The sequence below is a fragment of the Clavispora lusitaniae genome (assembly GCF_014636115.1).
Source record: "Clavispora lusitaniae strain FDAARGOS_655 chromosome Unknown tig00000078_pilon, whole genome shotgun sequence".
Taxonomy (NCBI): domain Eukaryota; kingdom Fungi; phylum Ascomycota; class Pichiomycetes; order Serinales; family Metschnikowiaceae; genus Clavispora; species Clavispora lusitaniae.
In genome coordinates, this window is record NW_027093977.1 from 576,151 (window position 1) to 600,011 (window position 23,861).

Below are 23,861 nucleotides of genomic sequence, written 5' to 3' on the forward strand. Positions count from 1 at the left end.
CTCCAATATGGAGACAGTGCAAACACATCATGATGGAACGAAAAGACGCAAAATTTCTACTGGTTCACATACGTTCAAAAAGGGAAATATAACCCTCCTCCGGATTTGGAACTTCACCACTTACTCTTATGGCGAATTCAAGCTTTCGCCCACACTCAACATGATCATAGGCCCAAATGGAACGGGAAAGTCAACGTTTGTCGCGGCTGTTTGTTTGGGATTAGGAGGGAGAGTGGATTTGATCAAGCGGAAGAATATGGATTCCATGATTAAGTCTGGTGAGAAAGAGTGTCGTATTGAAATCACTTTGAAAGACGAGGAAGGTTCACCCGATGTGGTGATTGAAAGGATATCTCACTTGAAACTGGTGAGGTCTACTTGGAGAATAAATGGAGAGAGTACTGACGTCATGTCAGTAAGACAAACAGTGAGAAGTCTCAATATTCAGTTGGATAACTTGTGTCACTTTTTGCCCCAGGAACGTGTTGCAGAATTTGCTTCTCTCGCACCCGAAAAACTCCTTTTGGAGACAGAGAGGACAATAGGAGATAGTTCATTGCTTCAGCAGCATCAACTTTTAATCGAACTAGATGAGAAATGGGTAGAAGTATCTAAAAAGGCTGAATCACTCGAAGAAACAGTGAAGGATCTTGAGGCAGATGTGGAAAAGTTCGAACAAGAAGCTCAAAAGTACCAGGAATATGAAGTGAAGCTGAAAGAGATCCACAGTCATCGAAAACTTTTACCTTACGCCAAGCTCCAAGATGTTAAAGAGCAAATGAAGCACTTGAAAGAGGTCAGAGACCGAGCAAAACAAGAGCTTCAGGAGTTTTCTACCAATAGCAAACCGCTTGCCACTCATAAGAAAGTGGCGGAGAATAGTATGAAAAAAATTGATGCATCTTTAAAAGCTCTAAAAGAAACCATTGCTAGTTTGACTAAAAACACTGAGGATGTTTCTGCAAAAGCTACGAAATGTCTAGAGGAAATCGAGGAAATGAAAAATGAGATTGAATCTCTCCAATCGCGTACAGAGAACCAAAAGAGAGAACTTCAAAAAGCCATACACGAAAAGGAGGAAATGTCGAGGAAGGTAAACAAGTTGGATGTTGTTGACGAAGACGAAATTTCGTCATTGTCTGCAAGAAGGGAAGCCAAGCATGAAGAGAAATCAAAAGTAGAGGAAACCTATGATGCCATCAAATTTGAAATGAACTCCGAAAAGCGTCAACTTGAAGCATGCGAGCTGTCCTATAGAGAGGAACTCCGGAAGTTCAAAAATAATGATCGCTTAGAGATTTTGAACACGAGAGGTACAAGATATAGAAGGGAACTTATGGAGCATGCTTATAAAGCACATACTTTTCTCCGAAAGGAGAAAGAGAAACATGATCTTCAGTACCATGAGGCTCCTGTCGTTTGCTGCCGTGTCACGCACCAAAGATACGCGAAGTATTTCGAAAAGATTGTTGATAATAATACTTTATTTTCCCTATTCTTCTCTAATGAGCAGGATTACAGGAAAGTATCGTCGGTTTTGCCCAAAGACATCAACGTACCCATGAGAGTAGTTGCGAATAGTACAGTGCGGCCGCCTATGTCTGTGGAGAACCTCAAAAAGCTAGGTTTTGATGGCTACTTGTCTGATTTTATCACGGGTCCTGATGCAGTTATCCAAGGTCTCAATAACCGTTCATCATTACATTGTATTCCAGTGGCTCTGTCGCCTATAGATCAAAATACAGTGAAGAAATTGCTTCAACCTGGAAGTGATGGAAAAGTACCTTTTCTACGGTTCGTGGTTGAGAACAGTTTATTTATGGTTGGCCGCTCGCGATATGGTTCTAAACAGGTATTCTACCAGACGGAGCATATCGGTGAGGCGCACCTTATGGGTTCCGAAGGTTTGACAGAGGAGGTTAAACAGGAGATTCAAAGAAGACTCCAGGATTTAAAACTCAAGATCGAACGTTTCAAAGATTCTATATCTAAGTTGGAGAAGAAAAAGCAAGATTATCAACAAGATCTTACAAGTTTAGATGACGAGCTTAAAGAATTAGATCAGGAATTTAGAAGTCTACGAAAGAAAAGAGAAGCAAGACTTAAGTTCGAGGAGAACATCAAGCATATTGAATCAAGGGTTCATCAATTATCACAAAACACGAAAAAGGACTTCACTCAGAAGATTGCTGAAGCTGAAACAAATTTAATGACAAAATATGTAAACTACTCTGATTTTATGGAAGAGATTGTTCGACTCAATGAAGAGTTAGTTGGCTGTACTATAGAAGTCAAGAAGAAAGAACTTTTACGACAACAACAGGAGAATCGTCACTTGGTATTTCAGTCTCTTCTTCTGGAACTTGAGGAGAAGAAGAAAGAGCTCACAGAGAAGTATCTTGAAGCCAAGAGCAAATATGACGAATATAAAAAGGGTGATGCTGCTGATGAAATTCGAAACCAGACTTTAACGACTGAAGAGAGAGAGGCTGTGAAGCATTTAGCAGAGGTATATTTAGCAGAGGGAAGGCTTTCAGAAAGCTATGTATTAATGCGGATAGAACAACTTGAAGACGATTTGTCTGTTTTGTCACACCTGGACAGAGGTTCCTTGGAGCTTTTGAAGTCTAAGAAAGCAGATCTTGAAATCGCAGAAAAGCAGGTTCCTCAATTAATGAAGCAAAAAACGGACCTAAAGATGAGGATGGATAACATTTGCAGTTCGTGGGAAAGAGATCTTACAGCTATGGTCTCTAAAATATCACTGGCTTTCCAAAAGAATTTCATAACTGTTGCAAGTGATGGACAGGTTGAATTGGTTAAGAGTGAACGCTTCAAAGACTGGAAATTGGAAATTCTAGTTAAGTTTAGAGAAAATTCTGAGCTTAAAGTTCTCGATCACCAATCTCAATCAGGAGGCGAAAGAGCCGTTTCTACCATCTTTTTCATCATGGCGCTTCAAGGGTTGACAAACGCCCCAATCCGTATTGTGGATGAGATTAATCAAGGAATGGATCCCAAAAATGAGAAAATGGCACACAAATATTTGGTACATACTGCCTGTAAAACGGGTTCGTCTCAATATTTTTTGGTCACTCCAAAGTTGTTAACGGGATTGTTCTATCATCCAAAAATGGCTATTCATTGTATTTTTACTGGGCCTCTCCTCAAAAAGAATAGTGGACCATCTGAAGGTCCTGGATTTTTAAATCTACAAAGAAATAACTATGTACAAAGTTAATACTATCTATTTACATTCATCATTTTGACTAAGATATGAAATTGCCTTGTCAAGCCTTTCTGTGTATGTATCATAGCCGATCAATTCAATCAACGCAGGAATGGTCAAACCGGACACACCCCCGGATAATGCAAATCTTGTTGCTTCAAACACTTGCTTTTTTGAAATGTCTGCAATGGCATTAAGAACTTTATCTGTAGGGAAAGGATGTGATTCTGTTGCGTTCTCTCTAATGCACTGAAGTATGCTCTTGATGTTTGAATCACCACGTTTCGCGATCTTTTCGTACTTTACATCTTCAAAAATGTACGAGTGAACTGATTGCAAGTCATAAACTGTAGTCAAGCTGGGTCCAACCGCGATAAGCGATTTCCTGAAATAGTCTTTTGAAATTGTTGGATACAAGTTTTGAAAATAGGAGTAGTACTCATCAACAATTTCATTCAATGCATCTGGATTAGCAATCTTGGTGGTCAAATGATGCTTGTTAAAAAAATATAACTTGGAATCGTTAACCTTCGCATTGCCTTTTGTCAAGTTGTCCAAAGAAAACTGCTTTACAAGTTCAGGTAATGTCATTATTTCGCTGGTCGTTTTGAACTTTTCTGGCCGTGGAGGGGACCATCCGAACAATGCACAGAAATTAACCAATGCCTCAGGGAGAATACCTTTCTCACGCATACTTAAAATCCCAATATCACCCTGTCTTTTTGACAACTTTTTGTCTTCTAAAGACGTCAAAAGAGGTATATGGATAAACTGAGGTGGTGTCCAGCCGAAAGCCTGGTACAACGCCACATGTTTCGGAGTTGACGTGATCCATTCTTCACCTCGTATTACATGCGTAATTTTCATCAAATGATCATCAACGATGTTGGCAAAGTGGTAAGTAGGCAATCCATCCAGTTTAAGAATGACAAAATCATCGTACCGCCGGTCGTTCAAATTATACTGAGGCTGGAGATTTAGAGTCCCATGAAGCAAATCTGAGAACAGATCATAACTGCTTGGTGAACGAAACCTAACTGTATACGGAAGATCTTCTGCACTTGTTTCTGGGTTGTGTAAACATCGACGATCATATGTCACAGTGGTAGGTGGTTTTAATTGCATTGCAGTCTCTCTTAAATGAGCTAAACGTTCCTTTGAACAGTAGCATTTGTATGCGTGGCCAGTAGATATCAATTGGTCGGCGAACTTTCTATAAATGTCTGCACGATCGCTTTGACGGTAAGGTCCATAATTTCCACCAACTACAGGAGATTCATCAGGTTTGAGTCCCGTCCACTCCAAAGATTCATAAATATTCTGCTCTGCACCAGGGACAAGTCTATTTTGGTCTGTGTCCTCGAGCCTCAAAATAAAAGTTCCGTTGGTACTCTTTGCTAAAAGATAGTTGTACAAGGCCGTTCGTAATGACCCTAGATGAAGGTAGCCAGTAGGAGACGGCGCAAACCTAGTCCGAGCAGGAGTTTTTGGATGTACTGACTTTTTGTATAGCGAGGGCTTTGTGAGCTTCCCCTTGAGGCCCAACTTTGCCAATTGCCGTAGACTCTGACGCATTGGAGTTTTCTTGACAATTGATAGCTTCGCATAAATGAATATACATCCGTACACCTCCACATTTTTGGAAACGAAGGCAAGTCTGATGAAAGAAGAAACCTAGAAGCATAGAGAATGAATATTCCAGAACTAAGATGGTTTTCATATTCATCAATTCGTAGGATCATAGCGAATTTATCAAATGGCATTTTCGCCTTCAGTCATGTGAGTCATCCTATGTCTCGTGGAATGTTCATAATAGGTACATGATCATTTTTCCACAATGTCATGTCAAAAAGGAATTATATTTCTTCCTATTGGGTTCTGAATATCTACTTCGTATCGTACTTTCCTTCTAGTGAGCGTTGATTCTCTTTTCACCAAGATTGTGTGTCCACCATGCACACCTGTAATTGCCGCAAAATTTTTCACCAACAAACAAAAGGTATTCAAAGGGCATTCTCTTAAAGGTCGACTGAACATGGCCTCCCAATCTTATGGACGACAAAACCTAGCCTCGCCTAATGAAATCCAACAGCGCCTTAACCAGAAAAGACAAATGCAACAGTTTTATCTCCACAAGCTGTTTGACCTACTGCTGGACGCCGAGTTTCTTCCCTTGATCCCATCCGATCCAGTGGTCGCCGCTATACAAATGCAGGAGACTTACGCCATGAACAACGCTACAAACAACTTATCGCGTTACCAACCTCAGAACGGAAGTCCAGCCATGCAAAGACAAGACATGGCCTTTTACGGAGCATCACAAAAGGCCAGAAGACATAGCGGACAGTTTTTGCACCAGCACCTTTTCGGTGGGAAACGCCCCGACTATGCGCAATACCGATCAAACTAAATCACTATTAATGAGACACCTATTTGTGTCCATGCGAGCACTCGCCACAATAGCCCACGAACCAACCATAATGCTTTCAGAATACCTCTCGCTGTTTACATTGCTTTTACTGATTTCGATAAGGAATTACATCGTCATTCGCATCCTATTGGATATCCCTAGCCGGACAAATAGCTGCATGAGCTGTATCGATCGAGAAGCTCTTAGATTAGTTGGTGCTTTCAACAATAACTTTGCTTCAAAAAATTTATGTTCTCACGAATTAATCATCGCCTTCATTTTGTACATAGTGAGGAAGACCCACACGGTCGCTTTATAGAATAATGCACGGATATCATGGAAGATTCTGCGAAGAGTAGTAGTGTGCATGAAACCAGTGGCAAGGTTCCCCATGTTTTCGCATCTTTCCATATATATAGAGACCCTTATCCGAATGCGCATCTCACCACCTTTGGTTTAATCAACATGTGTGGAAAGAACGGAAAGAAAGATGAATTGGAAGTGAAGCCATCCACTGAATTGTCACCATTTGATGACGACATAAACCAGATTTTTGACAGAGTCGGTAACTTCACGAACCAACTAGCAGACTTCACCAAGAAAGTTGTGGGTCAAACACACAACTTTGCAAAGAATTACGATTTCCCTTCATGGATGAGCGAGTCAAAGGGAGAGACAGAATCCTTCATGAACAGACCTTATCAAGAAAGAGATCCCGATTTGTTTTTCGGCAAACATCCTTTTGAAACGTTTGATCCCTTCAATTTCTTTTCTGATTTCAAAAGACGTACCCCTTTTGGAATCCGTTCCCATGGCCAACCCTCAGTAAGAGAATATAATGACTGCCTTCGAAAAGATGGTGAATCATTGTGGGATTCTAATGGTTACTGGAGATGTCTTTTCCCCAACAAGGAGGTTCCTGTTGCTTTGTTAGACTACAAGAAGGCCCATTTGAGCAATGAAATCTTAACTAAAGAAGATTTTACTGACGCAGCAAAGGAATCATCGGGCAAGAACGTTGTTGATTTGGGACCCAAGGGCGTCTTTTTCAAACAGTTCAACGACTACTTGAATTGGAAGAACTCTGAGTACGAAAGTGTTCGCAAACGGAGAGAAGAAGCCATAAAGAAGGCCAATGAAGAGAGAGAACACTGGAAACAATTACACGACTCTCAGTCACAGTCTATGACCACTCTGGGTAATGATTCTCTGAAGAAAGCTGTGGTATCTCTTTCAGTGCAGACGTCTATGGATACAGACACCGACAAGAATGAAACAGTATTAAGAGAGGTTAGAACTCAAGTATTTGACGATGGCACCTTTACAACAACTAACATCACGAAATCCAAACCTATCGGATCGAAGGAGTGGACCACCGTCAAAGAAGATACTCATGAAGATTCCAAAAAGGGTTGGTTTTGGAACAAATGAGGTAATCGTATTTCATCAAATCTCGAGGAGAAGTATGGTCTCTTAATAACTCCTTGAGTAACCTTGTTTCAATGTTTGCGTCATTTATAAATCAATAAACTTCAATTTAGGATGAATTAACACTTGTCACACTAGGCAAAGAGAAATTAAACAATACAGTTCTTTTCTTTTCTTTCTATGTAGCTACTGGCTAATCGGAAAATCGATTCCCAACACCGCTAGGTATACTGCAACTTGCTTGTGGATCTTAATATGTTTTGTTTTTCGCCTTGCGTTGTTTTTCGCCTTGTCTCCGACGTGGTAATCTCCTTAACAAACCTAAATTATGCAAGTGGTGCACAGGTGTAATTCTCGCTCCTCCACTATCAAAAACGAAGATAGACACAGCTGTTCACACAAACAATGAATCCCTTGAATAAAATCATCTTTCTATCAGCATTTCTTGCATTTGGATTCCTTTTGATATTGCTTTCATGCGCTCTTTACAATAACTGGCAGCCCCTTTGGGTCATTGTGATTTTCCTAATGGCACCGTTACCGAATATACTTCTGTCTTCCATAGCAAGCCACAGAGACGATTTTTTGACTTTCAGCAATGACCATGGAAACACTCCAACACCGGTGGAGGAGGTAGCAAAGTTCTTAACTGGTCTCTTGATCGTCAGTGGGATTTCCTTACCCATCACATTGTACCACACAAATTTGGTGGGTTTAGGTTCAATGGTAATGAGTATCTTGGGTGGTTTAATTGTGTATCTGGACATTGTTGTCTTTATATGGTTTTTCAGCGAGAGTGAAGAAGAAAATAACGATTTCAACTTCTAAACATCGCATGTGCATTACATACAATCTAGACTAGCTATATTAGAAAGGTATCTATTAAATACATTCTGCTGCTGCGCTTCAGGATCCAGCCCTAGTTGAGCACAACCAAAAGCAAGATCAAAATAATCGTTAAAATAACGATAGTCACCAAACTCCCGTTTTCTCTCATTCTACGCCTGAAGCGGCGTATGTTATTAGTGGCCCTTGTAAGTCTATTGGAGGCCGAATCCACTCCTCTTTCAAGATCATTGAGTATCACAAGATGCTCGTCAAGTTCGTCATTGATTGTAAGACCCATCGAGTGTTGAATGCGAATCAGGTCATGAAGCCTATCCAAGGACTCATCTTGCGCTAAAAGTTGTTGTTGATGTTGTGCAAAATGCTCCTCATTCGTTGTATTCACTGACAGAATCGTTAATCGGTCATCCTCTCCTTCCTCAGCTTCGTCTCTATAAGGTTTAAAGTTTGCAGAAGTACCCATAAGCTGGTTGCGAAGTTGAGTCGAGTCGTCCGCACTGCCGGAACTTCCGGAGTCACCCTCACCGCCTTCTTTGAAGCGGACTGACTTTTTATTTGTGAGCTCGCCTGCGTGGTTGATTGTGCCACTAAACTTGTATTCGTCAATCTCAACATATGGGTCCTTTTCTAATCTCTCAAGAAGGTCTTTGTAACGGTCAACTACTTCCGAGAATTTGGACGCATAATTCTCTGCAGATCCTGAAATGTCTGACTCTAGAAAAAGCAAGTTGGATTTCAACTTTGCTAGCAAGTTAATCAAGTCTAAGTTGTCGGATTGAGAAGGAGTTAGCTGTAAAACTTCCACGAGACGAGAACGCTCATCTATTAGATTAGAGAGCTGCTCGATGTATGAGCCGATCCTGTTTAGCTGTTTTTGGATGTCTTTAGACGAAACAGACATATTGCAAGATATATAAACTAGACAAGCTTGTCACAACGAAAGAGGAGGGGTGATATGTACGTATATAGAAAATTATGTGCACGTGACCTATCTCTGTGTTCATCAAATTGATGTAAATACCAGCATACAAACATGTGAAGGCAGCTCCCTAGCATTGAGGTCTATCTATCTCTTAGCCTACCGCTCTGTGGAAATAAGTTGTCCTTGGGTACCACAAATGTATTTAGCGGCACGCAATCTGATAATGATCGAAGCGCCTCTTTTAGACACTCTTCGATCTGCGCGTTTTCCTGAAGCGCCATATCGTGCAAGCAGTCCAAAACGACCTCAAACTGGGGGGCGCGAGCTAGTATGGAATTGCATGTTTTTTGGAGCGAGTCAGATGTATTTTTTGATTGCATTGTTTTCAGAAAACCAATTTCTGTGTCTGCTGTAATTGATGTAGCGGTTGTGGAGCATTGGCTTGATCGGAGAGACTGAGCGTCGGATTCATAGGCGGAGTCATACAAATCTAGTATCGGTAGACTATTCTGCGGGGAAAACTCTGTAGAATGATTGGACAGCATACGATGATAGTAAAAATGGCAAGAACGAAGATGTGGAAGTGCAAAGTGATACGGAAACCGGAAGAGCAAAATTGCAAGCAAGTGAAAACAATTGGAAGAGACGGTAGTTATATGTAAGTGCTACTAGTATTGCCGAAGAAGCCTAATGTAGCGAAACGAGACGCGTGCCGCGACTAACCTGCACCATTCCAACTAACTAACATGGGGAGCATCTCCTGTGTCCCTATCTACAGGAAAGGAAGAAACTCTTGTAGGTAATACACGAACTCTTGCAGTCCAAACTTCGGCGGAAACGGCAGGGTAGGGCGTCGGGTAAGCGAAATGCTCTCAATCTACAAAGCCGTGGCTGTTTACATAGTTTGGGAAATAGTGGTATTATGATCACGTCTATGCACAAATTAGAGTAGACACACTTTCTTCCGGACACACTTCCTTCCGGTTTCTCCAGAGCAGTTCAGGAAGTACAACTGTGTGCATGTGTGTGTGTGTATGTGTGTGTTTGATGTCTGACGTGACTCGAACTTTCCAAACGTATCAGCTTCAGCACTTAAGGTGGCTGGTTCAATCCGCTTTACCTTGCAAAAAATGAAGGATCTTCAGCGTCACTTTACAAAAGCTTAATTACGAGAAATGTGAAGTCAGAGTACACTTTCGGCGTGCGGTTTTGCGCGACGGGGAAATAATAATCGCGAACGAGGGTGCCTATAGTTACTGCAACGTTTGTTTCTATGCAGTGGCGACATAGCCATGCATCAGAAGTTCCATATTCGTACTAATTCAATCGGTCTTTCATCCACTTGTTTCCAACATGAAGGATAGAATTCAGCATTACAATTTATCTAACAGATATGCTTTACAGCGTTTTAGTGCAGAATATAAATTAAGATCAAGAATTGAAAACACTCGTAAAAAATCAGTTAGTGTACGACAGGCGTACCTCTAGCACTCTTCCGTCAAACATTTGTTGCTCTTTAGAAGCATATTGTCTCATGGCAGCTTCGTCAGCAGATCCAACAGTCTCCAAAACGACTTCGTTGATCTCCTCAATTTCGTCTGAAACTTGAGGCAAGATCAAGTTCAAGAACAAACCAATAAAGCCAGTGAGGGCAAATCCTGTTTCCATCACCAACACAATAGCGTTAAAGAAACCTTGCAAAGACTTGTTGTTTCCAGTATAGGTGAATACGTGGTCGAACCAAGTTGGAACCAAAGTAGAACCTAAACCAGGCAAGAGGGAAGCAGTTAACAAGAAACGGTCTCTTCTGGTGAATTCGGTGGTGGAAACAATTTTGATACCGGAAACAGCAACAGATGTAAACAAGAAAGAGGTCATACCACCCAAAACTGGCTTTGGAATAGATACAATGGCACCAGCAAACTTGCCAAAAACACCCATGACAATTAAGAAAAAGGCACACCAGTATCCAACTCTTCTGTTTGCGCACTTTGTAATGGAAATCACACCGTTGTTTTGAGCAAAAGTGGACATTGGGGTCACAGTCATCAATCCAGATAATATACCATTAACACCATCACAAAGGATACCTCCTTGGATTCTAGATTCGAACAATTCACCTTCAACTTCCAATCTGGAGACATCGCAAGTAGCAGTAATATCACCAGTAGCTTCCATAACCAAGGTAATATAGACCGCCAAAAATGGAAGCACAATAGGGCCATATACCTTTAGTTTGAATGTGTGTACCCAAGGGAAGGTGATTACAGGGGCTTGGTCAATGTTGTCGTGGCTAAAGTATCCGCATGCAGCTGCAACAATACATCCAACCAATAATCCCACAATAACAGCACACGACTTCATAATGGGTGCACCGAAACGTTCACAGATGATGATTGTGCAATAGACAAGGAATCCTAGACCGATCAATCTTGCGGATCCCCATGGTAATTTCTTGTTTGTGCAATTTCCGCTTGAAATACATCCTGAGCCACCAACCCAGTCCTGGAAACCTGACTCAATCAAGTGAACACCAATCAAAAGCACGACTGGACCAGTAACGATTGCAGGGAAGACTCTCTGAAGAATTGCTGGGGGAGAAAAAGAAATCAAAATGTTTAGTAAGGCACAGACAATACCAGTTCCCAAAATGTGGCCGTACCCATCAGGACAAGGTTGCTCTACCCCATTAACTGTCTTACAGATTCCATTTTTGTACATCATGGGGAAAGCACTTGTAACAATGGTAATTGTCGAAAACGAAGTACCGACAACTGAGAGCAACCCAGTACCAATGTAGTAGGGGGTGCCATAAATATGAAAACGAGTAATCTGGATACAAGACAAAATACCAGAAACAATCAAGGATGACGAAACCAAGTACTCAGAGACTTTAACTGATAAGTTTGCCAGACTTGAGATCATAAGTGGAGGAGTCACGACACCAGCTAACATGGCCAACGCATGCTGGAATCCCAAAAGAAACCCAAGAAACAAAGGCATGTCCGAGTTCAAACCGAAAAAAGGTTGAGTCTTTGCAGTTTTCTTGGTGAACGGAAGTTCAGGAATGAAAAGGTACCCATAATCATAGTCACCGAGGAAACCTTCACGGGTAGTCCACTTATGTAACACTCTCTTTCCGTATAGTGATAGGGATTTTTTTTCGAGCATGTTGATGTGTTTGAATAGATAACTTCGAGTGCTTTGCTCTAAAAAAAAAAATGCACAATAACACTTGCTGCCAATGAGTAATTTATATTAATCGCAGATGCTAGATAGCTTGCACCGAAGAACTTCTCTATCTTATGCAGGTTGAATTTTCAAAGCCAATCGATCGGCGTCGTGCGATCAGTCAAATTATGCGGAAATCGCCGACGTCTTGGCTAGAGATAATGAAATACTTTCCTAGATCTGGCACTTTTCTCCTTTAGATAGGATGTATCAAACGGGACACTTAAATCACACATATATGTCTTCTTGATGAAGAGACGTATACGCTAATACTATGGTGCAAAAAACGGTGTTCGAGAATCAGCATGCGAGGCGATGATTCGGCGATTTTTTAGTGCGTTTGTTCGCGATAAGATAAACGGTTCGGGCCATTCCGAGTTTTTTCGTACGATGCGCGGAATTGAGCCTTTTCTTTATCTGCCATCATATCTTTTCTTTTCTTTCGGAGAAGGATGTTAGACAATCTCATTAAAAAAATTTTAGACAGGCTAAATCTGAGGGAATATGTGGAGATGTCCGCTTTTTTTTATTTTTGGACTAAGCTGCTGCATTATTCCGCAAGTAAACAACTATTCAACCTAATGAGCACGATTGGCGTTCACCAAGAATTTCACTTGGTCACTAAATTCACGGTATGCAAGGCTACGTTCATTACTGGACTAAATGATTACTAAAATGCTCGTCTATCTATGACTCCTGAGCGGAAAGGTCGTGCAGACGACTATCGTTCTGGGGTGCGGCCAAGGATACCGTTTGTATACATGCCAGTGCTTCGGTGCAGCTTCTGTCATGAGCTCAACTACCATCTACATTGACAGACACTTACGAGATCTTCACAAACTATGTTCGCATCTCATAACTCCCCATTATCGTTGTCTTAGATGGGTCTTAAATACAAGATGAAATTCAAGGGCGAAAGTCGTCTCTTCGACTGACCGTAAATCTCCACAGTGGACTCAAATGGTCCACTAAGGATAAGAGCTTATCTAATTGTATTCCACAAGTAAGTTCTCGATTATAAAGAGGATGGTGAATAGCAGTCCTCAACTGCACCAAGTGATAAATTGTCCCCACAAACGCATGATATGACACGTAATTACTATCACATTTTTGTCTCATGTAGGAATGGAAATGGAATGTATTTAGAAGTGGCCCTCTGTACATGTCCCTGTGAGTTAACTTTTGAAGTCTAAGCTTTGTTTGTATTTATCTCAGGGAAGACCTGAACCTTGGTATTTAGGTTTCTCTTTTGCGTAACAGAAGCAATGAGGCTCTTCACTAGGAAGCTCTGCACGTCTTTAGGTTTGAAGTAGATTTGGGTTGCTTTCGAGAGTGCACTTGTTTCACTCAAAGGGGCTCGTCGTCAGCTTACGAATGTCTAAACAAAATGTAATGAGTCCGCCCAATTGGGCAACTAATAGATACTTCGCCAAAAACGCATACATGAAGTTTATGCGGAGGTTTCTGTATTTTAATGGTAGTGTTGAACTGTTTTAGCAAGGGCCACAGATGAATTATGACCTTCAATCTCACGCGACTCTTAACCACAACCACAATTCATTACAAATGTTGCGCACAAGAAGCTCATTTCTTTTTTTATTTCTTTTTTCTCGGTCTTTATCCGCCTGCAAGTGCGATTCTCGTAATCTTCTTTTTCTCTAACATGCTCATTCTCATAACTCTAAACAAAAATACGTTGTCTTGATCTCTTTACAATACGCGTCGAAAAGCCCTTGTAAATCAGATTGCTTGGGGTATTTGGTCGTTTCCCGACATTGCCGAGGAACATAATTCCAAGACTATAAACAGCCATATAAATTTGTATGCCGGTTTCGGGTGCCAGTTATTTTATCCGCACGAAGTAGGGTACCGAATGTTGCTACCGATAACAAACGAAATGCACATCTACAATAAAAGGAAATTCAACACAATGGTTCCTAAGGGTTAATAGAACTTATGGGTCACATGGTATTGTAGGATCTCTTATTTTGCATTTGTAGGTGCTTTTTTATTGTTAGAAAACCATCAAGGGAAAGGCACATACCTGGAGATCCTTCATTTAAGCATTACAATTCTTGGCATGCTTGGTAAGCTATTTTTGCATCAAACCTCACAAACCATGGCCCACAATAATAACCTCTCTAAAGATATCATCTTGTTGAACCCTTCGAATTTCCCAATTTGTATCATCTCATACACCTCATTCGCAAACTCATCACCAAAAGTTTTAGAGACAGAACAAATTATTTTGGTCATGGTTTTCCGCATACAATGCTAGCTGTAATGCACGTCGACAAATTATGCATGCATGTTGTCATAAGGAAATTTTCAATCCTCTTACTTATGTATTTGATCTACTGCATTTACTCTTTATCTTGGTCAGCACCTTCCTTAGTTCTTTTTATAAGCCGAAATTTGTGAATAATTTAATTTTCGAACAGTTTTCACCTGGTATTGGCGCCATTCCCTATATCCACCCGTGTTGTTTTCAACATGTTCATCACCATAAGAAAAAAATACCTTCAAGTTGGGACAGTTGCTTTGCTCTTGCTAATTGTTTCCATGTGGACATTAGCATCTTCCACCCGGCTGAGCGCTATGTCGAATAACCTAGATGCCCTATCACTATCTATCTGGTCGCACAGTACATCGAAGTATACAGATCGAAAGTCAGCATTTAATAGAAAGGTCACAAAGTTGTTCCAATGGAGAAAACAATACGACAAAGAAGGAAAATTTTCAAGGGCAGATACTACCATAACTCCAGACCAGACCCAACTTATTATTCCTGAGTATTATAAAGAGCCTGATCATAATAGAACTGATGTACAACCTTTTGACCCACGATTTACGCTAGGAATGTATTACAACTACATCAGGAGAAACTCTAAGAAACAGAAATCCATTGAAGCCCCCTTTCACTGGGCAGACTGGGTTGACTTGAGCATTTTGAACAGCCATTTCTTCGAAACCGATCAAAACAAACGGCAATGCCTGATTCTAGATAACCGGGTGTACGAAAATGAACGTGCTAAACCTGATGTGAAGGAACGCCATGCTCTTGATCCGGCCTTATTCTGTGTAGAAGATAAGGATTTACCTGAAGACTTTGACGACGGGAACCGCTTAAGAATGGGCTTCAACGTCATGAAGTATTTCGGTCAAATGGAAGAGAAAAAGGTGCACATGGCAGGTAAAGCATACCTTTATGCTGCGGCTCCATTACCAGCATCAGTTGTCTTTTTGACCCAAGATGGCTCTTACACAATAATTCCAACGAAAAGACAAAAACTTTTGCATAATGGTCTCGTCGAAGACTTTATGAGTGATTCGAAATCCAATGAGCTTAACACTCTCAAAGAGTTTAATCGTCTTAAGAAGCAAGTACCCGTTTCTAGTGGTGTCAATGTCGATAACTATGAGATTGCCTTAAAGCCTGAAGATTTTACTTTTGATGCCAAGCTGATTTTGAAAGACCTTGAAGAGAGAAAGGCCACATTGAACTTTCGTGAATCCAGTTATCTCGAGTCATTGAAGTACTCAATTGCAGTGGAAAAGAATCCTCCTAAATACTTTAGTGAGGCTAAAATTATTGGACATGCCATGGGCGACCATTATGATTGGAGGTTCTTCAATGGTTTGCATCATGATGACAAGGTTGCGACGTTACACAGAATGGTCCGAGTTTGGCTTTCATTCTGTAGGAAGCATGATATTACGACTTGGTTGGCTCATGGCTCTCTTTTAGCGTGGTACTGGAATGGCATTGCTTTCCCGTGGGATGATGATATTGATGTTCAAGTTCCAATTATGAGTTTGCATAAATTGAGCATGAATTTCAATCAATCTCTCATCGTTGAGGATGCCTCATATGGTTTCGGTCGTTACTTTTTGGATTGTGGAACATTCATCTCCCTGAGAACGCACGGCAATGGCAACAATAACATCGATGCTAGATTTATTGATATTGATACAGGTTTTTATATCGATATCACTGGTTTGGCGTTAACTGATGAAGGTTCCCCTGAAAGATATGACTCTCTTCTTCCTCGGGACTTCAGGAAGACACATACTCCCGGAGAGGTCAACAAGATGCTACAAGTCTACAACTGCAGGAACAAGCATTTCTCCAGTTTCGATGAACTTTCACCATTAGTCAAGTCTTATGTGGAGGGCGAGGTTGCTTATATTCCTAGACGATACTCGTCCATTCTCACTGCAGAGTACCTGAAGAAAAGTTTGGTGGAAAAATGTTTCAAAAATCGTTTTTTCGTACCACAATTAAGATTATGGGTACATGAGAACGACTTGAGGTTTTTCCTTCGCCACAGAGAAGAATGGAATTCTTTTTACCGTGTAAATGCAACAGATGTGAAGAAACCACATACGGATGGAGGTTTGGCATTCCTGGAGTTGGAGCAAATCTTAAGATTTGAAGATCAAGATCTTTTAGATCTTTTGGCATATGACGAATTACTTATAGATTATGTTGCCACAAGGGACTTAACTTCGGTGCATGAGAATGAAATTATGAGGCATTTATTCGGCAAATCAACCAAAAGCATCATCGATGGCGCTCCTCATTTCAAGCCATTGAAGTTCGAGCCATTCTTAGAAAAATTGAACCAAACACTGGAAACTTTTGAGATGAAAGTCGCCAAAACGCAAGAAATGTACCGAAAGTACATGGATTCGACTAATAATAACTAATCCAATAATGGCTGGCTTGAAGCCTTAATAACCTCATATATGTACGATAGCAACTTTTTATAACTTCATTCAATACAGTTTACGTAATAGAATCTGTTTAACTGTTGAAACCTTGTATTAACACATAAAAGAAAGAAGAGGTATCACTAAAAAGAAAGACAAGCAACGGGTTAATGGTACAAAATATAATATAATGGGGAAATCATTTCTCGTCAATCTTTCTCCGCAATTGCTCTATTTCACGGTAGGCTCTCTCCAATTCTGCCTTCAACTTTTCATTTGAAGCATTCAACTCACTGACTGCCTGTTCAGTCAATAATTTCTCCAAAGTCCATTTCTCAATATTGTTGTTCTCATTCTCCTTTAGTCTTCTGATGAATTCGATGGCACGTTGTAATATCTGTGCCTTGTTCGATTCTGCTGTAGGAATCAACGCAGCGAGCTCCTTGATGCCTTGATTTATCGATTCTCTTCTTCTTCTCTCCACTTCTTTGTGGTTTTCTCTTCTCACCCGATGCCATTCCTCCGACCCATGCGTGGGTTTAGATGAATTGGAAGGAGGCAAAGTCGTGGGTTGTAACATAGTAGTATCTGGTCTATGGTGCTGTTGAGCAGCTGCAGCTGCAGCTGCAGCGTGTACCAGTGATCCATAATGGTGGTTTTCATAAGCTAACCGTTGTTGCAATTGTTGCTGCTGTTGTTGTTGTTGGTGATGATGGTGGTGGTGGTGTGGTTGCTGCTGGTGATTTAAGGCTGCGGCAGCGGCATTGGCGGTGTCTGCATCAGACACAAGAGAAGCTGCGGCAGCGACGGCATCTTCTTCCTCTTTGGAAGCATTGTTATCCTGAGCTCCCGAGGAGGCATAGGAAGATTGATCGCCTAGTAACTCCGAGTCAATTGCAATGTCGTCTTTTTTGTTGTCATCAAGCTTGACCTTTTTGGACTCGACATAAGGCGAAGTGGAATCTCTCTTGTTTGACATGTTCACGTGTTCAGGTTAAAGAAAATGAAAATAATAACAACTGAGTATTATTCCGTTCTTAAGAAAAAAATTTTGACAGGAAAACAACAACAAAGTTTACAACGTGAATTATGATGGTTGAAATACTCTTCTTAATGTGTGTGTTGTGGTGGAGGCTTATCTCTGGACTTGATTTTTTGCAGACTAAGCTTTATCAGAACGTGATTATCTCAACGTGATTAGAAGGATTGGGGGTAGCAAGTCACGAGCTATTCTTCACATGGATTTCAGGTGATGATGCTCACATGTGGTTACCCGGATGCGCGAGCCTTCAAAGGGGCATTCGGAAAAAACCGCAGTAAAACTGGCCACCGACGAAAAATAAAAAGCAATTCTGTGCGCTTTAACATGCAGGCCGTCCCCTCTCACTTTTCTAGTATAAGGAGTCTTCCCAGTATTGGGTGGGGGAATTCGTGAAACGAAGTAGGTTGATATTTACAAGGTATCTCATTAAAAGAGACTTTGCCAGATATTCAATATTGATTCCTATTCTCAAAAGTCGTGACCGTTGGTGGCAAAGCGATGTTATTTCCCTGGATATTCCGGTCCGGGCTATTGTCGTGTAAGCGCATAATCACTAGGCATACATGCGCCTATGTGAACCACGCAATCTGGACTCGCACCATTGGGGTACTGTGTAGATTGCTTTTTCAACCCAGAAATCCAACAACGATGTCCGGAAACGCATGATCAACCCGAAAGCTCGGAATTCCTGGTTCTTTAAACGCATAATCACTGGTGGGCTAATTTTATTGGCCCAATGTTGCACGTAGGGTGTGGATGACGAGACCTGTAAGCGCATACTTTGGAACATGCAAGTTACACGCATTGGCATATTCTGGTACGTTATGCGCTTACGCTCGCCGATCATACCACCAACGGACTTGTGTGCCTCTATGTGAAATGTACGAATGCGTTATAAAAACCCCCCGTGGCCACTGGAACATCTCTTTTTTTTTTTCTTCTTATCATCACATAATCCAATCACACTTCATTTACAATGGCTGAAATTACTTTAGGTAGATATCTTTTCGAAAGATTGAACCAACTTTCCGTTCAAACCATCTTCGGTTTGCCAGGTGACTTCAACTTGTCCCTTTTGGACAAGATCTACGAAGTTGACGGCATGAGATGGGCTGGTAACGCTAACGAATTGAACGCTGCCTACGCTGCTGACGGTTACTCCAGAGTTAAGGGATTGGCCTGTCTTGTCACAACCTTCGGTGTTGGTGAGTTGTCTGCCTTGAACGGTGTCGGTGGTGCTTACGCCGAACACGTTGGTATGTTGCACGTTGTTGGTGTCCCATCCATTTCTTCTCAGGCTAAGCAATTGTTGTTGCACCACACTTTGGGTAACGGTGACTTCACTGTTTTCCACAGAATGTCCAACAACATTTCTCAGACCAGTGCTTTCCTCTCGGACATTGACTCTGCTCCAAAGGAGATTGACAGATGTATCAGAGAAGCATATGTCAACCAAAGACCTGTCTACGTTGGATTGCCAGCTAACTTGGTTGACTTGAATGTTCCAGCCTCTTTGTTGGACACCCCAATTGACTTGTCCTTGAAGGCCAATGACCCAGATGCTCAAGCCGAGGTTATTGAGACTGTTTTGGACTTAATTGACCAAGCTCAAAACCCAGTCATTTTGGTTGATGCTTGTGCTTCCAGACACTCTTGTAAGCCAGAGGTTGCTTCTTTGATTGACGCTACCCAATACCCTGTCTTTACCACACCAATGGGTAAGTCTTCTGTTAACGAAGCCCACCCAAGATTCGGTGGTGTTTACGTCGGTTCTTTGTCCGAGCCAGATGTTAAGGAGGCTGTTGAGTCGGCTGACTTGATCTTGTCTGTTGGTGCTTTGTTGTCCGACTTCAACACTGGTTCTTTCTCTTACTCTTACAAGACCAAGAACATTGTTGAGTTCCACTCTGACTACACCAAGATCAGACAAGCCACATTCCCAGGTGTCCAAATGAAAGAGGCTTTGAACGCTTTGTTGAAGGACATTGGTCCTCACGTCACTAAGTACACTCCAGCTCCAGTTCCACAAAGAAGAATTGTTCCAGGTTTGCCTGACAACTCTCCAATCTCCCAAGAATGGTTGTGGGCTAGAGTTTCTGACTGGTTCAGAGAGGGCGACATCATTATTACCGAAACTGGTACTTCCGCTTTCGGTATTGTCCAATCCAAGTTCCCAAGCAACTGTATTGGTATTTCTCAAGTCTTGTGGGGCTCTATTGGTTTCACCGTTGGTGCCACTTTGGGTGCTGTCATGGCTGCTCAAGAAGTTGACCCAAAGAAGAGAGTCATCTTGTTCGTTGGTGATGGTTCTTTGCAATTGACCGTCCAAGAAATTTCTACCATGGTTAAGTGGGAGAACACTCCATACTTGTTTGTCTTGAACAACGATGGTTACACCATTGAAAGATTGATTCACGGTGAGACTGCTTCTTACAACGACATTCAGCCATGGGACAACTTGGCCTTGTTGCCACTCTTCAAGGCTAAGGACTACGAAGCTGTTCGTGTTTCCACTGTTGGTGAAGTCAACTCTTTGTTCAACGATGCCGCATTCAACGAGAACTCCAGAATCAGAATGGTTGAAGTTATGTTGCCAAAGATGGACGCTCCTCAAAACTTGGTCAAGCAAGCAGAATTCTCTGCACAAACCAACGCTGAGAACTAATCTGTTTCTCTCAATTGTCATGTATGATTCGATACGCTTAATATAAAATACATATTTGTTTGATAGATTTCAAAGTTGTAGTATGCTTTCCTTTAGACATGCGCCTGATATCAGATTTATGTATAGGCATATTTATTTCGATTGATAACAAATTGCACGTTGACTTAGAGGATGTCGCACTTTATGCTGAATCTTCAATTTATTTTTAAGACTTTACCCTCTGGCCGCTAATTGATCTTATTCAACCGATAAAGTATGTCCCCAATTGGAGGCCCAGTGATGATCTTAACAAAAATTTTAGAGCTAAAATACTCGGCACAAGAAGCGGGAAAGAGAAATGTACGTATTATTGAATCTCTGTATAGTCAAAAACCTTAGCAATTAAGCTCCTTCTCATTTATGGTCGGAACCTAAGACTCACTGAGCAGTACGTAAAATTCGTGGATACCGCACAACTTTTTCAAAAGTCTGAAAAACACAATATAAAAACACAAGTAACAGTAAAGGTTATTCAACATTAACTCTCATGTAAATTGAACAATTTTCTATCACACAAATAGCCTATATAAAAAAAGAATGATTGATGTTACATCTCTTTGCCTTCACGAGGTGACTGCCATAGTTTGAGCATCATATGAGGAAGAAAATATTATTAGATAAAAAGGATTGTGAAGATCGTTTATCTAGCTATTTTCCCTTATTAGCGATTCAGAGTACTTTACTTGACTTTACGAATAGAGAAGTCAAACTTCTGACCTTCATTGACGAATGCGATCGGACTATGTTGTGCCGCATTGGCAAAGTCCGAAGTCGGTCATGCGTTAAGAGAGCAAAGAAATCAACCATCGATGAATATATTACACAGAAATTGTTTACAATAGGCTTTAGCACTTGTTAATCATGAATTCGCCAAATTAGTTTATCTAAAGTCAAAATAGTTCTCTTTACAGCTCAGCATTGTGGAGACAAATCTCATGGATTGATGTGTCTAAGAACTTTTTCGGATAATCCACAAGGGGTCGAACTTGAACAATTCGTGTTTTCTTTAATCCATGCCAGCCCATTCGTATTGATGCAAATGCTACGAAATAGCATTTTGTTCGGTTAGGATCGGCATGGTGTGCAGGAGTCGGAACGGTGATCTTTAGTTAGTGGTTAAAGAGCCATTGCGCAATGCGCACACAACTTTAGATTCCTTTCGATCTTATCCCGGATTTTGCATCAACGAATGCTTTCTAGAACACTACGGTTGACGAATAATGGAATTCGCCCATGCATTCGCCAGTTGAGCTCGCTGAACTTCTTTCCTACACGCTCTGGCACCAGCTTATATTTGAAGCCCAAATTTGCGGCATACTCTCATAAGCCACACCTTCAACAGAGTGGTATACGGTTTTACACCAGTAAAAACGCAGCTGCTGGTAAGGAGAAGAATAATGATGGGGAAATTGAGAAAAAGGACTCATCCTCTTATCTATTCGGGAGACAAATCTCGACGTCGCAAATAAAAATGCTTTCATCCCTTCTAGCCACTATCTGGCCAAAAAACAAGCCCAGCTTCAAGGTCAGAGTCGTTGTAGCTTTGCTGTTGTTGATTGGGTCAAAGTTATTGAATGTTCAAGTGCCATTTTTCTTCAAAAGCATAATTGATGAAATGAATGTGGATTGGCTAAGTGACGTTGGAAATATAGGAACTGTCATGGGTGCGATGATCTTAGCCTACGGTGGCGCTCGCTTTGGTGCTGTGCTTTTTGGTGAACTAAGGAATGCTGTTTTTGCACTGGTGTCACAGCTGGCAATCAAACGTGTTGCCAATAATACATTCAAACACTTGCTTGATATGGATCTTCAATTCCATTTACTGCGACAAACAGGCGGCCTTACAAGAGCGATCGATCGAGGAACTAAAGGTATCAGCTATGTACTTAGCGCAATGGTATTTCACATTATTCCAATCACTTTTGAAATCACCATGGTATGTGGTATATTGACATATAATTATGGTGCCTCCTTTGCCGCAGTCACACTTTTGACAATGGCCACATATTCCATCTTTACTATAAAAACAACTGCATGGAGAACAGGGTTCCGTCGTCAAGCAAACAATGCCGATAACCAAGCGGCTTCTGTTGCGCTTGATTCCTTAATAAATTATGAAGCAGTGAAATATTTCAACAATGAACTGCATCAATGCTACAAATATGACCAAGCCCTCACTAAGTACCAAAATGCGTCCATCAAAGTTGCTACCTCTCTTGCATTTTTAAATGCTGGACAAAACCTTATTTTCACTCTGGCCTTGACCGCAATGATGTACATGGGTTGTCAAGGAGTTGCAACCGGAGCTTTGAGTGTTGGGGATTTAGTTTTGATTAACCAATTGGTTTTCCAGTTGCTGGTACCTCTCAATTTCTTAGGATCTGTTTATCGTGAACTCAAACAATCATTGCTCGACATGGAGAACTTATTCCAGCTTCAAAATTACGATATCAAAGTAAAGGAAGTTCCAAATGCTCCCGAATTGATTCTTAACCCTATTGCTCCAGGAGAGATCAAGTTCGAGAACGTCAGCTTTGGATATCATCCAGACAGACTAATCCTCAAGAACGTATCTTTCACTATTCCATCAGGACAGAAGCTGGCGATTGTGGGCCCATCGGGCCTGGGAAAGTCAACCATCTTGAAGCTTGTTTTCCGTTTCTACGATGTGACGTCGGGTCGTATCTTGATTGATGGACAAGATATCTCTAAAGTCAGCCTCGAATCATTGAGAAAAGCAGTTAGTGTTGTACCCCAAGAAACGCCTCTTTTCAATGACACGATTTTGGAGAACATCCGCTATGGAAGATTGAGTGCATCCAACAAAGAAATAATGGATGCAATCGAACAGGTGAAACTCAAGAAGCTTATCGAAGAGCTTCCACTTGGCGTGGACACCATTGTTGGCGAGAGAGGTCTAATGATATCCGGAGGAGAAAAACAGAGATTAGCCATTGCACGTTTACTTTTGAAGCATTCACCTATTACCTTTTTCGATGAAGCTACAAGCGCACTTGATACGCATACAGAGCAATCCTTGCTACGTACTTTGCGTACGGTGTTCAAAGACTCCCATTCGACCAATGTTCTGATAGCTCATCGACTTCGCACAATTGCGGACAGTGACAAGATTATTGTGTTGAAGAAGGGTACAGTGCACGAAGAAGGAACGCATCAAGAATTACTCAGCAAGCCAGACTCGCTTTACAATGAATTATGGAATATTCAAGAAAATTTGAATATTGAGGAGGAGTTACTTTTGTCAGATAAGGAGGAAACAAAGCCGAGCGCAAATAGTAGCCTGTTTTAGAAATAATGTATATACAGGTCCAGTGT

The 23,861-nt window shown here is 41.2% G+C and overlaps 12 protein-coding genes across 12 annotated transcripts; 7 read left to right on the forward strand and 5 right to left on the reverse strand. All coding sequences in view use genetic code 12, as the record gives it.

Annotated features, from left to right (window-relative positions):
- Positions 1–7: 7 nt before the first annotated feature.
- On the forward strand, positions 8–3,241 carry SMC5 (DNA repair ATPase; the record flags this gene model as incomplete). The annotated part of the gene is made up of 1 exon (XM_002616534.2): positions 8–3,241. The coding sequence occupies one exon, from the start codon at positions 8–10 to the stop codon at positions 3,239–3,241; it is 3,234 nt and encodes a 1,077-aa protein (XP_002616580.2).
- Positions 3,242–3,247: 6 nt separating this feature from the next.
- Positions 3,248–4,804, reverse strand: FOB63_002415 (glutamate--tRNA ligase; the record flags this gene model as incomplete). Its single annotated transcript, XM_002616533.1, has 1 exon — positions 3,248–4,804. The coding sequence occupies one exon, from the start codon at positions 4,802–4,804 to the stop codon at positions 3,248–3,250; it is 1,557 nt and encodes a 518-aa protein (XP_002616579.1).
- Positions 4,805–5,264: 460 nt separating this feature from the next.
- FOB63_002416 (uncharacterized protein) lies at positions 5,265–5,639 on the forward strand (the record flags this gene model as incomplete). The annotated part of the gene is made up of 1 exon (XM_066102234.1): positions 5,265–5,639. The coding sequence occupies one exon, from the start codon at positions 5,265–5,267 to the stop codon at positions 5,637–5,639; it is 375 nt and encodes a 124-aa protein (XP_065958384.1).
- A 336-nt stretch (positions 5,640–5,975) lies between these two features.
- FOB63_002417 (uncharacterized protein) lies at positions 5,976–7,070 on the forward strand (the record flags this gene model as incomplete). The annotated part of the gene is made up of 1 exon (XM_002616532.1): positions 5,976–7,070. The coding sequence occupies one exon, from the start codon at positions 5,976–5,978 to the stop codon at positions 7,068–7,070; it is 1,095 nt and encodes a 364-aa protein (XP_002616578.1).
- A 402-nt stretch (positions 7,071–7,472) lies between these two features.
- Positions 7,473–7,895, forward strand: FOB63_002418 (uncharacterized protein; the record flags this gene model as incomplete). The annotated part of the gene is made up of 1 exon (XM_002616531.1): positions 7,473–7,895. The coding sequence occupies one exon, from the start codon at positions 7,473–7,475 to the stop codon at positions 7,893–7,895; it is 423 nt and encodes a 140-aa protein (XP_002616577.1).
- Positions 7,896–7,986: 91 nt separating this feature from the next.
- Positions 7,987–8,814, reverse strand: SYN8 (syntaxin; the record flags this gene model as incomplete). Its single annotated transcript, XM_002616530.1, has 1 exon — positions 7,987–8,814. The coding sequence occupies one exon, from the start codon at positions 8,812–8,814 to the stop codon at positions 7,987–7,989; it is 828 nt and encodes a 275-aa protein (XP_002616576.1).
- A 161-nt stretch (positions 8,815–8,975) lies between these two features.
- On the reverse strand, positions 8,976–9,380 carry FOB63_002420 (uncharacterized protein; the record flags this gene model as incomplete). The annotated part of the gene is made up of 1 exon (XM_066102235.1): positions 8,976–9,380. The coding sequence occupies one exon, from the start codon at positions 9,378–9,380 to the stop codon at positions 8,976–8,978; it is 405 nt and encodes a 134-aa protein (XP_065958385.1).
- A 913-nt stretch (positions 9,381–10,293) lies between these two features.
- XUT1 (Xut1p) lies at positions 10,294–12,006 on the reverse strand (the record flags this gene model as incomplete). Its single annotated transcript, XM_002616529.1, has 1 exon — positions 10,294–12,006. One exon carries the CDS (start codon positions 12,004–12,006, stop codon positions 10,294–10,296), a length of 1,713 nt encoding a protein of 570 aa, XP_002616575.1.
- Positions 12,007–14,185: 2,179 nt separating this feature from the next.
- MNN4 (Mnn4p) lies at positions 14,186–16,776 on the forward strand (the record flags this gene model as incomplete). Its single annotated transcript, XM_002616528.2, has 2 exons — positions 14,186–14,223; positions 14,508–16,776. The coding sequence occupies 2 exons, from the start codon at positions 14,186–14,188 to the stop codon at positions 16,774–16,776; spliced, it is 2,307 nt and encodes a 768-aa protein (XP_002616574.2).
- Positions 16,777–16,978: 202 nt separating this feature from the next.
- Positions 16,979–17,758, reverse strand: CBF1 (Cbf1p; the record flags this gene model as incomplete). The annotated part of the gene is made up of 1 exon (XM_002616527.1): positions 16,979–17,758. One exon carries the CDS (start codon positions 17,756–17,758, stop codon positions 16,979–16,981), a length of 780 nt encoding a protein of 259 aa, XP_002616573.1.
- A 1,039-nt stretch (positions 17,759–18,797) lies between these two features.
- On the forward strand, positions 18,798–20,486 carry PDC11 (indolepyruvate decarboxylase 1; the record flags this gene model as incomplete). The annotated part of the gene is made up of 1 exon (XM_002616526.1): positions 18,798–20,486. One exon carries the CDS (start codon positions 18,798–18,800, stop codon positions 20,484–20,486), a length of 1,689 nt encoding a protein of 562 aa, XP_002616572.1.
- A 1,228-nt stretch (positions 20,487–21,714) lies between these two features.
- Positions 21,715–23,835, forward strand: ATM1 (ATP-binding cassette Fe/S cluster precursor transporter; the record flags this gene model as incomplete). The annotated part of the gene is made up of 1 exon (XM_002616525.1): positions 21,715–23,835. The coding sequence occupies one exon, from the start codon at positions 21,715–21,717 to the stop codon at positions 23,833–23,835; it is 2,121 nt and encodes a 706-aa protein (XP_002616571.1).
- Positions 23,836–23,861: the final 26 nt, after the last annotated feature.